This window comes from Hippocampus zosterae, chromosome 8 (genome assembly GCF_025434085.1).
Source record: "Hippocampus zosterae strain Florida chromosome 8, ASM2543408v3, whole genome shotgun sequence".
NCBI classification, from domain to species: Eukaryota; Metazoa; Chordata; class Actinopteri; order Syngnathiformes; family Syngnathidae; genus Hippocampus; species Hippocampus zosterae.
In genome coordinates, this window is record NC_067458.1 from 15,776,817 (window position 1) to 15,791,934 (window position 15,118).

Genomic DNA, 15,118 nt, shown 5'->3' on the forward strand with positions numbered 1-15,118 from the left:
CAAAACCAAGCATTATACTGTAATCTCTGATCTCATTAGTTTGTGTACCTAACGACTTGTCCAATGAGTGAATGAGTGCATACAGTATACATTTGTTGGAATTCGTGTGTGTGTGTTTAGATGCATTGCTATCTGTTAATGGATGCTGCGCCTTGTTTTAATGAGGCTGTCTCAATGGCCCAAAGGGTGCTGGCTCAGTGACAGCAACACGATGCCAAGGAGACTATTTACATAAGAGTGTGTGTGCACTGCACACAGGCATGTCTGTGTGACGGCGAGCGCATAAAGGCAAGGTTGTGAGGTAGAAGGGCGGCGCGGGGGGGGGGGGGGGGTTGCTTTTGAGCATCGCTGTGTGCAATCTCTCTTTCTCACACACAAAAGGCATACCTTATTGTTGTTGCACATTTTTGGACAAGCCACCCCTCTCTCTCTGTTTCTCTCTCTTTCTTCAATATTTTAGTTTGTCTTGGCTTTATCTCACACTGCTCGCTCCCCGGAATTCTCATCCACGGACGCACCCCGAACACCTCGCTTGGCCTTTTCTTGTCTGCCTCTCTCCAGGACACGGCCACTACAAGGTTATTTACTTTCCAGGCAAGCTTTACTCAAAAAGGAATTCTTTTAAAAGCATCACATAGCTTGATGCTGAAGAAATGGATGTTAACTTAGGATAGGAGTTCATTTTAGGTGAAATGTTGTTTTTTGTGAGTATTTTGAAGAAGGTGGATAACAGTTGGAAATGACATGACTACTAATTGATGATGAAATTACCGGTAATCAAGAACCATTTAATTTATTGAGTAATCGTTTAGAGCCACTGTTCGTAAAATTGTCCAAAATACTCTGGTTTCAGCCTCTTCATCTGAATCAGGATTGTTGGCGCTAGGTAAACATCTAAAAAAGGTTAGTTCCCGAGCGGTGGACTTGGAGACCCCTTCTGTTGTCCTCCATGAGAGCAGAATGATTATATTTTGTGTTGAATCAAAATAAGACATTTGCAAACATGTGATTTTACTTTGGAAAAGAATGGCCGAGCCATTCAGTCATTGAATCAGTTTTAAAATGGTTGCTGATTACAACATCAATCGCTCTCATGTGATGTGGCTTTATGGTTGTTGAATTATTTTTATTTTTAATCACAAGCAATACCAAATAAACAAAAAATGGTGACCTTGGGAAAAATTGTTCCGTCATACATATCAATGCAAAATACAATTTTATCCGATTAAATCAATCAATTGATTAGAATAATCAAGAGAATAAACAAATCGGAAAATACTTAACTATTGAGACCGTTTTGTGTTATTTAAAAGGGTATGTAATACAATGGGATGCATTTAAAAACAAATAATCCGTCATCACAAAATGAAATGAAAACACATTTAGAGGCTGTCAACAATATGCTGTCGCAACAGGTGGCACAATACCCATGACCGTGAATTCACTTTAACCAGCTGCAAATCAAATCAAAGGGCAATCATGTGTTTCAGCCGAAAGTAAAATGGAGTGACTGTGACTCCCCAATAATCACAAACACACGCGTTCATAAACATGCACAAATCCGGTCCTCAAAAATAGGTATCACCGCACACTATTTGGTGTTGTACAAATGAGTCAAGCAAATGGTTCCTTCCACCTGGTCTGGGCTTTCCAAATAGTGTGGATGTAAAACCCCCGCAAAATCTATCCAGCAATCCATTTTCCACAAAGAGCTACAGCCTCTCCCAGCTGACTTGCGGTGAAAGGCCGACGACACCCTAGACTAGTCAGCAGCCTATCACAGTGCACATTTAGAGGCAGACTATCACTTGGTGGGAAGTGAATCCACATAGCCGAACAAGTCAGGCAAGTAAACAGAATGACTAACCCCACAAAATATATTTGAATATATTCAAAAAAGCGCTTATGTTGATGTGACCTACATGCTTACAAATAATTTAATAATAATAAGTCGTCTAGGTAGACTTTTTCCACATCAGAAACGAGCAGCATTGCTTAAGCTAAAGCATGACCCAATTAAGAGTTCTTATTAGAAACTTCGCCCTGCTATGAAAACACATTTTAGTTTTAAAACGGTGTTGGTTGAAAAAAAAACCTTCACCAATTAGCTGGTATGTGTCTACTCACTCGCCTCAGACAAAGTTTGGAAAATTTACATCTTCCTGAGCTACCGGTTGATTGTATTGACCTCCATTCAGTCATTCCATCCCCCAGCTCCACTTCCATGTCCCCTGATGATTTCTCAGTTTTTCCTCTTCTTTACTTACTTTTCTTCCAGCACACAAGCGGCACATTTTAATTGACTTGTCGCAAGCAGAAAAATAAAAATGCAATCGGGATTCAAACAGGGCAGATCAACATTTTTCCTTCATGGCCACTGACAATTATGTTATGTTCTTAAGTCAGTTTGTCAACAGGAACTAAAACGAAAACTTCCAAGTGTATTTATTTACTTATTGGTGGTTGGTGGAGTGCTGTAGTGTGGGTCAACCTCCCAAAAAAGTCCCATAGTAAATGTTGCTTTTCTCCCTCTCTGGTCTTCCAGCAGGTCTGTGTGACAGCATAGAAACACTGTTTAAAATGTGTATTTACTAACACAATGGCTAATCTGGATGAATAGAAATAAGAGATGGCAATAAATGCAGGGATATCAATCACCAATTGTAAGAGTGACAACAGTGGTACATTAAGATGCCTGATCTGGTTTACGCATTTTTCGAAAAACAAGCTGTCGATTAGCCAATTTAAATTTTTTTTTTTTTTTTTACTATATCTTGCTAGCGCAAATTTAAGATGCGGGCGTTCTATGCTGGCAGATATCATATCAATATTCTTTATAAAGAGACTTCAAGCTGTTAAATATCGCTCTCAGCTGTTGGTCACCGTCAAAGTAAACATAAAACTGAGAGACCGACATGTTTTGTACATGTACATGATTTTAATAATAACCGTATGACCTCCGCTACCTTGATGTAAGTATACAAGAGGAAACTTCAAAAGAACAGGAACAATTAGCATCAATGTGGAAGTGTTGTTACCCTTTAAGCAACAGACCCCAAATGATGCAGAAACGCATCATATTCTTTATCCTATGTGAGGAACGGCTAATATTACTTACGCACAGAGAAGCGAAGCGAGGAGCTGAGTATATCTGGATGTCCGTAATGGTGCAGGTGGCCAAATCGCATGCACCAGAATGAGTAGTACAATGTGCATTGAAGGAGATAATATGAGAAAAAAAAAACCCCAAAACTATTTTGGTTTCTATTTAACAGCTGTCACATCTCACAGCTGTATAGATTATTTCTAAAGTATAATATTACAGCATGCTATTTTTCCTCATTAAAAAAAAACATTTTTTTTTTGTTGCTGAAACGGAAAAAAAGTAAAAAAACAATTTCCTATTTCCTTGGAACTTTCTCGAGGTCTTGATTTTATTTTTATCGTAGCTGGAGAGGAAAAGACCCATGATTTTTTCATTTAAAAATATTCAAAGTTGTACTGTTTATACTTTCATTGTCTTCATTTAAAATCCATTGAACATATTTGAAAGACTGCGAGAGAACTAATTTTACCACGTATCGTTTGCCATAGCAAAGATCACAATAATTTGTGTCATAAAACTTATCCGAATATTGTCACTTACCTAATCATCAACATTTTGATATTTGTATATACTATAATCGAAATGTTTTTGGCTTGGGCACAGCAGCATCAAGTTCACCTCCAGGTTGTGTCGTGAAACCTTCCTGCTGTACTACATTAAATGTCACTGGGGAGCAGGTCAAAGTGACTTTGTGGGAAAACATGTGTACTAATGCCACTGGAAGCTCCCAAAGATGTCCATACCTGATCTTGAGCATTTATCTTTGGTTCCTCCTCTCCTAGATACCGTGCGCACTCACAAACCCCACCACATAAAAAGGGAAAATGCTCGATAATGAATATAATCCATGATGTGCGCTCAGAGGAAGCCATGATATACAGTATATTGTGTCTTGAATATTCAGAATAGAATCTAGGACATGCGGGTGTTCTAGATTTTTGCCTTTACATTTTCTCAGCATAAGGCCAGATGAGTGATTTTGTTATGTCCTGCTGATGCATGCTGTGCATGAAGTGACATCTTATTTATTTATTTAAAAAAAATCTGTTGGCACAGACAATTTCCCAAAGTTACCAGTCTTGACCTGTTTTCATGAGATTTTAGGAGGATTTTGTACGAAAATTATTTACATTTGTAGTTTTTGTACTGCAGTACTCATTTTGCAGGAACAAGGTGGACTTTAAATATAAATAAAGCGGTGACTTGAGATCTGAGGTTCATTAATTTGTTCACCACGGTCGTAGCTCAAAACATTCGTATCGCATGTCAAGTGATTCAATCAGCCGCAGCAATATTATTCAATTTTTAAAAAGGATAAATATATTCCCGTGAGTAGTTATAATTTCTGTCTATACCGTATGTGTTGCACCACCATTTGTGTTCAGGTACCTATTTCTTCATCAGTCATGATGGCACATGCAAAAACAATACTATTTGTTTGATTGTCGATGGCATTTTACATTGTTTGTTTGCGTTAAGCTAAGCAGACTATATTCAGGCAAAAGTTGATTTTGTTGAACATACAGAATTTGCCATTCTCTTTGTTTATATTTAGGTTGACAGTAAGTCAACATGCAGAACTGCTCACTATCTGGCAAACGGCTGCTTGTTGTGAAGTGAGTTGAGCTCACAGCCACCATACTGCACTCATAAACTCAAATTTTTGCTTGAATGTCAAAGCAGAAAGCAACTGAACGACGGCTCGTATCGGGAAAAAACTCGCAAGTCGGGATATTTGGTACTCAAAGGACGACTGGATAGAAATACTACCTTCAACTAAATTCTCACACCTAATTCCTATCTATTTAAAAAAACAAACAAACAAACAAACAAAAAAACCCCCCGGAATAACCAGAAGTCGGTATGCTTTAGACCCAAGTTATCCACACCAAAAATATATTGAGTTGTTTTCACAAACAGATTTTTAAAAATCAATATTAATTTTGATAGACCTTGCCGTGCCGAAATGTTTAAACACTACCACAGAGATACAATGGAGAATGAATAAAATGAGCAGCGAGTCTCTGGTGTCCACCCTAATGACCGTCCTTTCAACTAGCCCCAGAAGCCATGGCTACTTATCACCCACCTGACAGCCATAGAGCCAACATTAGAGCACAATGTACTTACTTTAGCTACTGCAATCTGTCTCTTTCTTACCGCGCTCTCGCTTCTTCTCACCCTCCATTTTCCTTTTTTTTTTTAACTCTACCTCTCCTCCACGGTAATCAGCAGAGGCTTATGTAACTCCCGCTACCTGTGCTTATCTCTCTCTAACACACACTGACAGGCGCATTGCCTGCCTTACTAATAACACGCTAGCTCAATCTGGGGAGGGAGAAACAGAAGGAGGAAGGTTGGAGGACAGAAGCCAGGGTTTGAGGTGGAGATGGGCGAGGCGGGGTGGGGGGGAGAGAACCAGGAGGGAAACGAGCTATATGGAGGGAAATGGCAAAAGGAGAGAAGGTGATGGAGAACGTTGGGAGGTGACATTAAAAGGATGATGATAAAAGGACACTGTACTATTTCTGCTGGCTGTGACCCAAACAAATCTCCTCTCTCTCTCTCTCTCTCTCTCTCTAAAACCCAGAATAACGCTGGTCTACAGCAAATTTTTATCAGAGATAGCTTCACACATCCCAAAACATATTTTTGATGCAGATTTTTTTTTTTAAATGTCAACTTTTTTTTTGTGAGCACAGCAGGTTTCTGAGCTGTAATACCGGTAATCTCTATTGAAATGCCATTTGTATTTAGCACAAAAACCAGCACAAAGTATTAATTTTGCATCTCTGATTGAAACATTTTGGAAAAAAAACAGTGACCGATCACATGCACACACACTGGTGCATACAAACAATAGATGGCAACGCTCCATTGAGGTTTTTATTCTTTTTTTTTTCTAAACCAATTTTGCCGGTATGCAGAACCGATTTATCTGATGAAGCATTTAATTTATGTTGCAGTCTCCCAAATTTTGTTACTTTGAAACTATAACGTTTTTCTACCGAAACGGCAGCAGAGAAAATGGGAGGTAAAAGCCACAGATAAACATGAGGCTTTTAAATAACATGAGGGACACGTGTTTTTCCATATGCTCAGTCATTCGTGTGAGTTTATGCGAAGATGCGCGTCCCCTCAATTTATTTAATTAATATTTTCAAAAACAACTTTGTGCTGTTTATTGCCATTCCCAGGTGAGGTTTATTGTCGAACTAAACAATTTTATCTTGTAGAGTTGAAACAACCAGATAGCTAAGCCTTTTCTGAAGTCCGTTTAGCTTCATGCTAACAAACAAAGTGCGAGCGCACATCCGGCTCGTCCAAAATCATTGACCGGTCCTTGATCACAGCCTTTTTAAAGTTAAAATACAACTTTTTTTTTTTTCAGTAGTTTGGTATAGTTCTATGAGGAAACGGGCCCCAATCCTTTTTGCACCACGGACAGGTCTCAATTAAAGTCAAATGTTGATGGACGGTCGCTCGCCTCACTGTGTTCAGCCCCACACGTTTGGCCGCTTGCCGGTATAATTTCTCATTCGACGCATGCTCGAAGCTGGGCTGAACTGAACTGAAAAAGGAACAAATCAGTTCCTTTCAGCATGTTCACTCAAAAGATGTGTTTGTTTTGCGGATGACGGTGACACAACACTACCCGAGAGACTTCTACCTCTGTGCTCCACACACACACACACACACACACACACACACACACACACACACACACACACACACACACACACACACACACACACACACAAACACACACAAAGAAAATACAAAATGCTTGGTACACAAATGTGCAGTGACCCACTTGAAGCTGGTGTGCTTTTAATATTTTCAGTTCACATCACTTATGTGTACCCATAGTTAAAAAAAAAAACTTTGAAAAGAAATTAAACGTTCATATTTTTGTTGCAATGAATTTGAAAACATGGTGAGCTGTCAAACACTTCAAAAACGACTCAAATATTTTTGAACATGTGATGGGATAACCTGTATCCAAGCGTCACATGCTGATGATGTGTGCGCAAATGCTTCTTGTGTTGATCCTGAAAGGGTGATGCTGTATCGTTTAGCAGCAACTAAATAAGTCTCAATAAAGATATCCTCCTTGTCCTTCTGTTCCTTTTCTAGAAACATGGATCTTCGATCGTCAACAAATGCTAGCAATAATTTGCTGGTACAAATAGCTGTGTTTAAAATGATCAGCAGACCATCAAGATGACATGCTCATAATAAACGTCATGTTCATGATTAGCGGCCTATATGAATGTGTATTCTCCAGTAAAGTACAATAAATCAATATAGAGGTGTATGTTACAGTTTTTAAAATTTGATTTTCCAAGCTAAATTAATCCCTTGAAGCAACGGATCTTTGAACAGTGGAGCGAGACATGTAGACAGATTATATAAAAATACTCAGAGGTGTATAATCTCCATCTTCTGTGAAAATGTACTTCAATTACTGCAGCTCCCTGACACGTAGTGACTGTCTCCATGTGTATATAGGTCTGTATTCGACTGATCCCGGGAGGCCAAGGCAAAACACAATGTCGATTGAGTGGAAGCAGAAAAAAAACGTTAAAAACGATTTCAAAATTTTTAGGTTTTAGTGTATTTTCTTTGGGCAGGACAGTGTCTAACTAGTTAGCACACATCCACCTCACAGTTAAGAGGTTCTGCTGTCTGGCCTTCCTGTGTGGAGTTTGCATGCTTTGCCTGTGCTTGTCTGAATTTTCTCCAGGTACACCAGTTTTGTCCCACATGACCAAAAATATGTGCTAGATTGAATGAAGACTCTAAATTGTCCCTGGGTGGGATTGTGAGCACGAATGTTTGTTCGTCTCTGTGTGTCCTGCGATTGGCTGGTAACCAGTTGAGGGTGTACCCCGCCTCCTGTCCGAAGACAGCTGGGATAGGCTCCAGCACTCTCGTGACCACGAATGAATGGATGGACCATCTTTGATTTTTTTCCCCCCACCGGAACACTATTTTCTTCTCTTACACAACAAAAAAACTTTTAGTTTGTTTTATTCGGACGTCGGTAAAGATTATTTAGAATGTGGTCATGGAAAAATTTATGTTCACCGCTTTAATGTTCCAATTGAGAGGCCTTAGAATTTTTTTCCAATGCCTGTTCCTTTTAGATGCATATAGCGAGCACATTAAAATGGTTGCATAATGTGCCAACTAAATCAAAAGATTGGGTGAGCTGTTCCAAAGGAGTTATGGTATGGCAGATGCAAAAAGAAACATTCCTCTTGCGGTTCTTTAATTAGACCGAGTGAGGTGGGGGTGGGCAGGGAGGGGCGGAAGCAATGTCCTTGTTTAAAAGTAACATAAGAGTGCCGAGCTACAGATGGCATTTGAAAAAGTAGCCAGTGAAGAGAAGCACAGACTTTGAAGAGTGGAGGTGCCCTGTGCTTTAGCCTCTGTCAGAGCAAAGCTTCTACCATCTGTCTGCTTGCATGAGCGTTCCACCACAGGAGTTATATGCTTTCCTAAGATAATAGAAAACCAACTAAAGGCAAGTCGAGGCTGAAGCCATTGTACCAGGAGGCTTTTTCAGTTTTTCTTGTAATTACTTCACTGAATAATTACCAAGAAACATTTGTTTCAATAAGTAGTTATTTAAATATATGCCAGAGAGATACTTTCATCTGAATAATTGCACAGTCCGAGCTGGAAAGGGCTGAATAGATGTTTTGTAGTCCTTGCACGTTGTGCTGCAGTTGCTTTGCTTGATTTGGGCGGTTAAAAAGACTTAACCAGCAGTAGCGGCATTATCTAAATCAGAATGTATTGCTTTTTTGATCAGGAACAATGCTCCCATCCATCCAAGTTGAGCTGAATACCAGCTAATTATTCATTCAGCATGCAAAATGCACTCGTCGGTAGGCACACAGGCAATCACCATCATCTCGAGTCGTGTTATGTTTGCAAGTTGTTACCATGGAGATATTTAGCAGCACGACCCAGCATCCCACAGTGATCAGCACTTTAGTTCCGCATCGACATTTGAAGGGGAACAGATGATGGATCTAATGTATTTGCGATCACTGATAAGTAAGCATTGACCTCTGTTTACATCGAGTCCCGTATTGATCCAAAGCTGTCACAAGGTCCCAGCTGAGAGGCCTTTCCCTGGTGGCTCAGAGCGAAGGCAGGAGGGGCCCGAGGGGGAATTTGTCTTATACTACTACTGTGGATTGAGACAGAGACAGCGAAATACTGGGTTTGGAAAAAGTCACTGGAAAATTGGGCAAATTTGACGTGTTTACTTCCAGCTACCTGAGATGTGTATGTATTGTGCTCACACTTCTGTTGATAGAGAAAGAACAGTACTATCTGTCCTACTCGTGCTCAGTGAGTAGCCCATGTATTGATATTAGCGTTACTTCTTCGTCTGTGCATGACCAAAAATCCCATATTACATTTCCATTCACAATAAAATATTTCCCAAGATTTCTCCCATTTTCCACTGGTGTCGCGCAGGGCTCTGTCCCGGAACTACTTCTCTTCATTAAATGGATTCCACGATTGTGCAATATTTTCCATTGGGTCATCATCCATTTTCACTGCTATGTGGACGTCAGCCATCTCTATGCCTCCAGCAAACCCGTAGCTTTCTTCCTTCCCTATGGACTGCCTGTCTGAACTTTAACCATGGTTCTCCCTCTGTTTTCTCAAAGTGAACAGTGACAACACAAAATGCCTTGATAATCATACACTAGCAACACACTTAGCCAGTTTGCACATTTCCACCTGTGTGACCAATTTACATTTTATTTAGCAAAGTGTGCATCACAACACCTGGGAAAACTGGACTGACAATGCATGGCAATCGAAAGGACAATAAGGGAATCCTCTCTTTGTGTGTTTGTGCTTTATGCTAATCGGTTTTTATATTTTGTCAGTCACAAGAGAGTTTTAATTTGCAGAACATTACTCTCTTGATGGCTTTGTGTGTGCCTGTGTGAGGAAATGGTACTGCAGCATTACTCTTGGGGACCCTCTTAAATCCTCCATGTTTTTAATCACCACTATCTCCTTCCGTCTAATTAATCATTAACATTTCTCCTGCTGATCCTTAACCTTCTGGGGACACCTTCAGGTACATCCCTGGTGTGTGTGTGTCTCAGTGGTAGTCACGGCAGCATTAATGGCTAGTGCTCACATGACACCAATCTACAATTCACATGATTGATGACGTTGACCTAGTTTTGGACTTAGGACAAATTTTGTTACCTTTTCTTCAGCCCTAGACAGAAGAGTGAATTAGTAGTACTGTCATCCTTATCCAAAGTCAGTAGGTGGTTGTAAAGCTTGGTTCACATTTATAGGGTTAAATAAAAGACATGTAGAACAAATAAGCAACACAGAAAATATTCTTAACTCAAGTTCTAATTAAAGTTGTGTTTGCAAGATTTTTTAAAAAGTACTTTGTAAAAAGCTAAACTACAGCTGGACCTTCTTTTTTCTGTATAGCCGTACAGTCATGGCAAAACAATCACATTTAAAATGAATCCTTCAAAGCATGAAAACGAAGCACATTTTCACCACAATTATAGTTAGTTTCATGAATGTAAAATGGAATTTCAGTTTGCTTTTTTGAAAGCACTCTTGTTTTTATTTGATTAAGGGAATGAAAATGTTTTTTTCGTTAGTTTCATAAGCTACAATAACCTTGCTGATAAGTTGCTTAAAAAGTCTCTTTTTACTGCTTCAGTCCATTATTTGGGGATTTCTTCACAGAAGTGACCGCTTGCTAGTCAAGAATGGCAACACAATGAATTATTGAGTCAGAAGTAACCCAGGCTGCGGTGAATGCATAAAGAACGTTGCCTTGGCGTGACCAGCCTCAGGTTTGTTTTATTCATACTATGTGGCCTGAGCTGAGCTGCTAAAAATGGTTGATGAACATGCATGTGGGTGTGAACAGATGTGTTTTCTGTGGCCTCGCTATGCGTCGTGGCGTGTGCCGCTCTGCAAGGAATCCCAGGGGACTCTCTCGGTTGCGCGGTTATACGACATGACCGTTTGTTAAGTCGGTGATGCACTCTCCTTTCTCAAGTGTGTGCTGATGAGTATAGAAATTGTCTTTTTGCAGCTGCCCTTTGCTCCTTCCCTCATCTCATTTCCTCTCCTTCACACTTATGTACCCGATGCGCTTCTATTTTCTCCTCGTCGGCACCCCCACCACACATCGCCTTTGTTTTCCTTTCCCCTCTCCTATAATCCTATCGCCGCACCCCGCCGTCTACAGGCGGTCCAGCACTTCACTGCCAGCGGTGATTTATTCTGCTTCATCAGTACACATTGCACATAAGATGTGAAGCAGGTTGAAGCCTGTAGGCACACACACACACACACACATGCACGCCCTCACACCTAAATGCACACTCACAAATATATAAACGCACACGCGCTGTGAAATGGATCTAAGAGATGCTGGAGGGCTGCGTCTGAAACACGATGTGATTCAATGTTTAGGATGAAGTGTAATTGTGTAATTGAGCATGTATGTTCGACAGCTTGTGGCCTCTCATGTGAACACACTTTTGCCCAGATCATCTTTGCAGCTCAGTACGGTTTTATTTGCAGATTTAAAAAAACATCTTGGTCAGTCATGAAATTTGATGCCTATGTGCTAAAATAGCCTTGACCTAGTTATTGTAATGAATAAAAATGTGATTAATGAAGTAAAGTTTTGGCACACGGGCAGTGTTTAGAAAGAGCTCACAGCTAGCCACCAAACAAGACGTTTATAAAATAAAATAATGATGATGTTTTGTCAATTTACTCACAAATGTATTTAGCCAGGGTGAAAGCTGGGTCTGTGTAATTGAACATAAAAGGCACTGTCAATTCATGAAATTTGACACACTGCAGAGAAGAATGTTCTCTGCTTGCCAAATTTGAACAAATCAATAAAATTGCCAAATATGTGAAATCAAGCTCCAAAATCATTAAAAGTCTAGCAATTTTTTGGATGCCGTTGGCGTGTCCACTGAGTGCACCGAAAACGTGAACGGCTTGCCCTTCACCTGTCAATTAAATACCTACAACTCACTGCTGGTTTAGCGGCTAATTAGCTAGCTCGTGGGTTAACATGCCTCCGAGCGACTGACATATATCTGACGTCGGAAACTATTTGCCGTAAAATCCCGATTGGGACGTATATGCTCCGTTTTTGGATAAAAGACAGAGAATCGTATTGCATTATTGCATTATTTATGTTTGCTTGTGTGAGGCTTAAAAAGTAGCTGCTGCCCCATGGATACCTGTGACCTGGTCGACAAGGATGCGGGAGGTGATGATGCGTCCGTACTGCGAGAAGAGCTGCTCCAGCTCTTTCTGGGTCATGGTCTTGGGCAGGCCGCTCACATACAGGTTGGCGTCACGGATCGATGCCGAGCTGGGTCGTGCATACGAGACCTGCGAAAAAAAAAAGCTCGCTGGTAAACCAATGAATAAGACCACCTCAATTTTTTGGGGAGGGTGGGGGGGGGGGGAGATAAAAGCATAATAACTACAAGGATGTTGCGTTTGAGCGAGCGGACGAGTGTCTCAGACAACGCTGGAGGAGAGAAATGAGACACACGTTACTTTGGGATTATCTCGACTGATTCAGTTCTTCGGAACAATGATGAGATAACACTTGAAGTCGTTTTCTGGGTGAATCGAATGGATCTTTGTCCCCCCCAGGTAGTTGGACGTCATGTCTTTTAAAAGGAGAGCTGGAGTTGTCTGGGGGAAAAGGATTAATACTCTTAAGACTTGAACCCAAAATGTAATTGACTCAATCCATTGGAGGCATTATTCAGAGTGAAAATATTAAAGAACCATGATCTTCGATGTCTTTCTCAATCTGCAATTCAACAGAGACTTTAATCATTAACCCATTGCTAAGATACCAGAATCCTTTAAGCTTTTAAAAAGGAGTTCCTTCAGAATTTTTCTGAAGACACGCTTTCACAGTTAAGCTGTATGAAGCAATGTCGCTGGGTCTGGAAAACAGAGGACCCCGCTAACAATCCTCTTTCCTGCCCATCAAAAACTGCACCAGTACGGATAGAAATTTGATTCACATATAACCGCCTCTCCACTGCCTCTCCCATCTGACACTTAAGGTCTGATTACACGAGACAATTTTAAACAAAAAAATAAATAAAAATAAATAAAAACCAAAAACTTTTGGATGCTTGATTATAGAACAATGGCAATTCTGAGAGTAAAAACGGGCCCCAAAGCCAACGTTTTTAAAAACTCCCGATTTATTCTTCGCCAACAACCAAGCGTGCTCTCATGAGAGTTGAGCACACATTCGGTAAAAATTTGAGGCCGTTGTTTTGCAGCAATACAGTGCCTTAAGATCTCAGTACATACCGCAAGTCCCATTATTATCCATTCATGAACATTATGCCACGAAATTGTAGTTTAGCTGACGTCGGTTTGTTAAGCATCCCAATTGCTTCGCCTCGACCTCTGCGGCTCTTGAAGAAGGGGAAAGTATTTGGATTCCGACTTGCTTTCCATTTTATACCAACAGATTTTGATCCGTCACACGAATATTTTTTGGAGTGGTTCGACACCTCATTATTGTTGTGAATCCGTGCGTTACTGTCAAGAAAATCCTATCTGTTAAAAATAACATCCAATACACAAGTGCAACAGCTTATACCTCTTGAATATTTCTGACATTTGCACGGTTTCTATTCAAGCTTTTGGACATCCAAACAGGGTTTCAATGGAACCACAAACAAATAGGCACACCTACATATGCAACACAGTTGATGTGTTCCACTGCATAGATTCTACAACTGTAGTAAAATATTGTACCCCTCAGGCACAGGTGTCAAACTCAAGGCTCAGGGGCCAGATCTGGCCCGCCACATCATTTTATGTGGCCCGCAAAAGCAAATCAAACATGTCAACTTGCTAAAATCTCGACCAAAATTATTATTTTTTTTTTTTAAGATGGCACGCCCTGAGCAGCTGCCTCTCCAACAGTGCATATCCCTGTTTCAGTTTCTTTTCATCCTTTTATTTTATTTTTTCTTCTTCCCATTTTGTTTTGTGTGGTTTTGTACCACAAACCTGGGGGGAGGGAGGTGGGCATCTTCATTTCTGCTCATCCCCTTTATTTTCTTCTATCTTTTTACGTATCCTGTGAATGGGGAACCCGATCGTACACACGACCCCATTGTTTACAGTCGGCACTAGCTGTTAGCATGGCGAGCTAACAGCGGGCTACTGGCCAGCGACATACCTAACATCCCACAAGAGTTGATTATTTTTTGCCCAGTGTGAGACAAATAAAGTTTATCTTATCTTAAAATTCTCATAGGTAATAAAAAACAGACACGTTGGAAGCATTTTATTGTAAGTAAAGCCCCCATTACAGAAACTTAAACAATACTTGAATAAACTGTTCATTGTGACTTTTTTTTTAGTTGGTTTCAGTCATAACGGCCCTCTAAGGGAAACCGTAATAAAATGTGGCCCGCCACAAAAATGAGTTTGACATCCTTGTACTCTCAGGTGACAAAAGACAAAATCAACCCATTGCAGGAATAAAACGTTTTCCTCCTTTCCACCAATTACCCACAGCAGTTCTGTCAGTTCATCATTGTCGCACATTGATCATGGCGCGTAGCCGGAAGCATATGTCCGGACACGCAGAGCTTTCATTGGCGCTTGGCAGCCATTTCCATTCTGAAGTCACCTCAGACGTTTCCAAATGGCAGCCGTCGGAGCTTTCTGCCCGTAAACTTTGCAGCTGTCACAACCAGGTCTTAAATATCTTCATGTCGACCTGATTTTCGCTTCGCCAAAGTTTCAAGTAAATCCCATTACCAAATACTGCTACTACTGCCGCTGCTGCAGCCGACTGGAGCGGCTTTGCCTCGCAGTGCTTTCATTAGCGCTGACAGGTGGGGGACGTAAGCCATCGAGTCAGGTTTAAGATTGGCAAATATGGGGGATATGTAGTCATATCCTTGAGCA

The 15,118-nt window shown here is 40.6% G+C and overlaps 1 protein-coding gene across 2 annotated transcripts in view; it reads right to left on the reverse strand.

Annotated features, from left to right (window-relative positions):
* elavl4 (ELAV like neuron-specific RNA binding protein 4) overlaps nt 1-15,118 on the reverse strand; it is an 87,038-nt gene that overhangs the window by 15,919 nt on the left and 56,001 nt on the right. For both annotated transcript variants that reach the window (XM_052072867.1, XM_052072866.1), the window contains exon 6: nt 12,394-12,547. In XM_052072867.1, the coding sequence (XP_051928827.1) occupies nt 12,394-12,547 (154 nt within the window). The remainder of the gene's footprint in view (nt 1-12,393; nt 12,548-15,118) is intronic.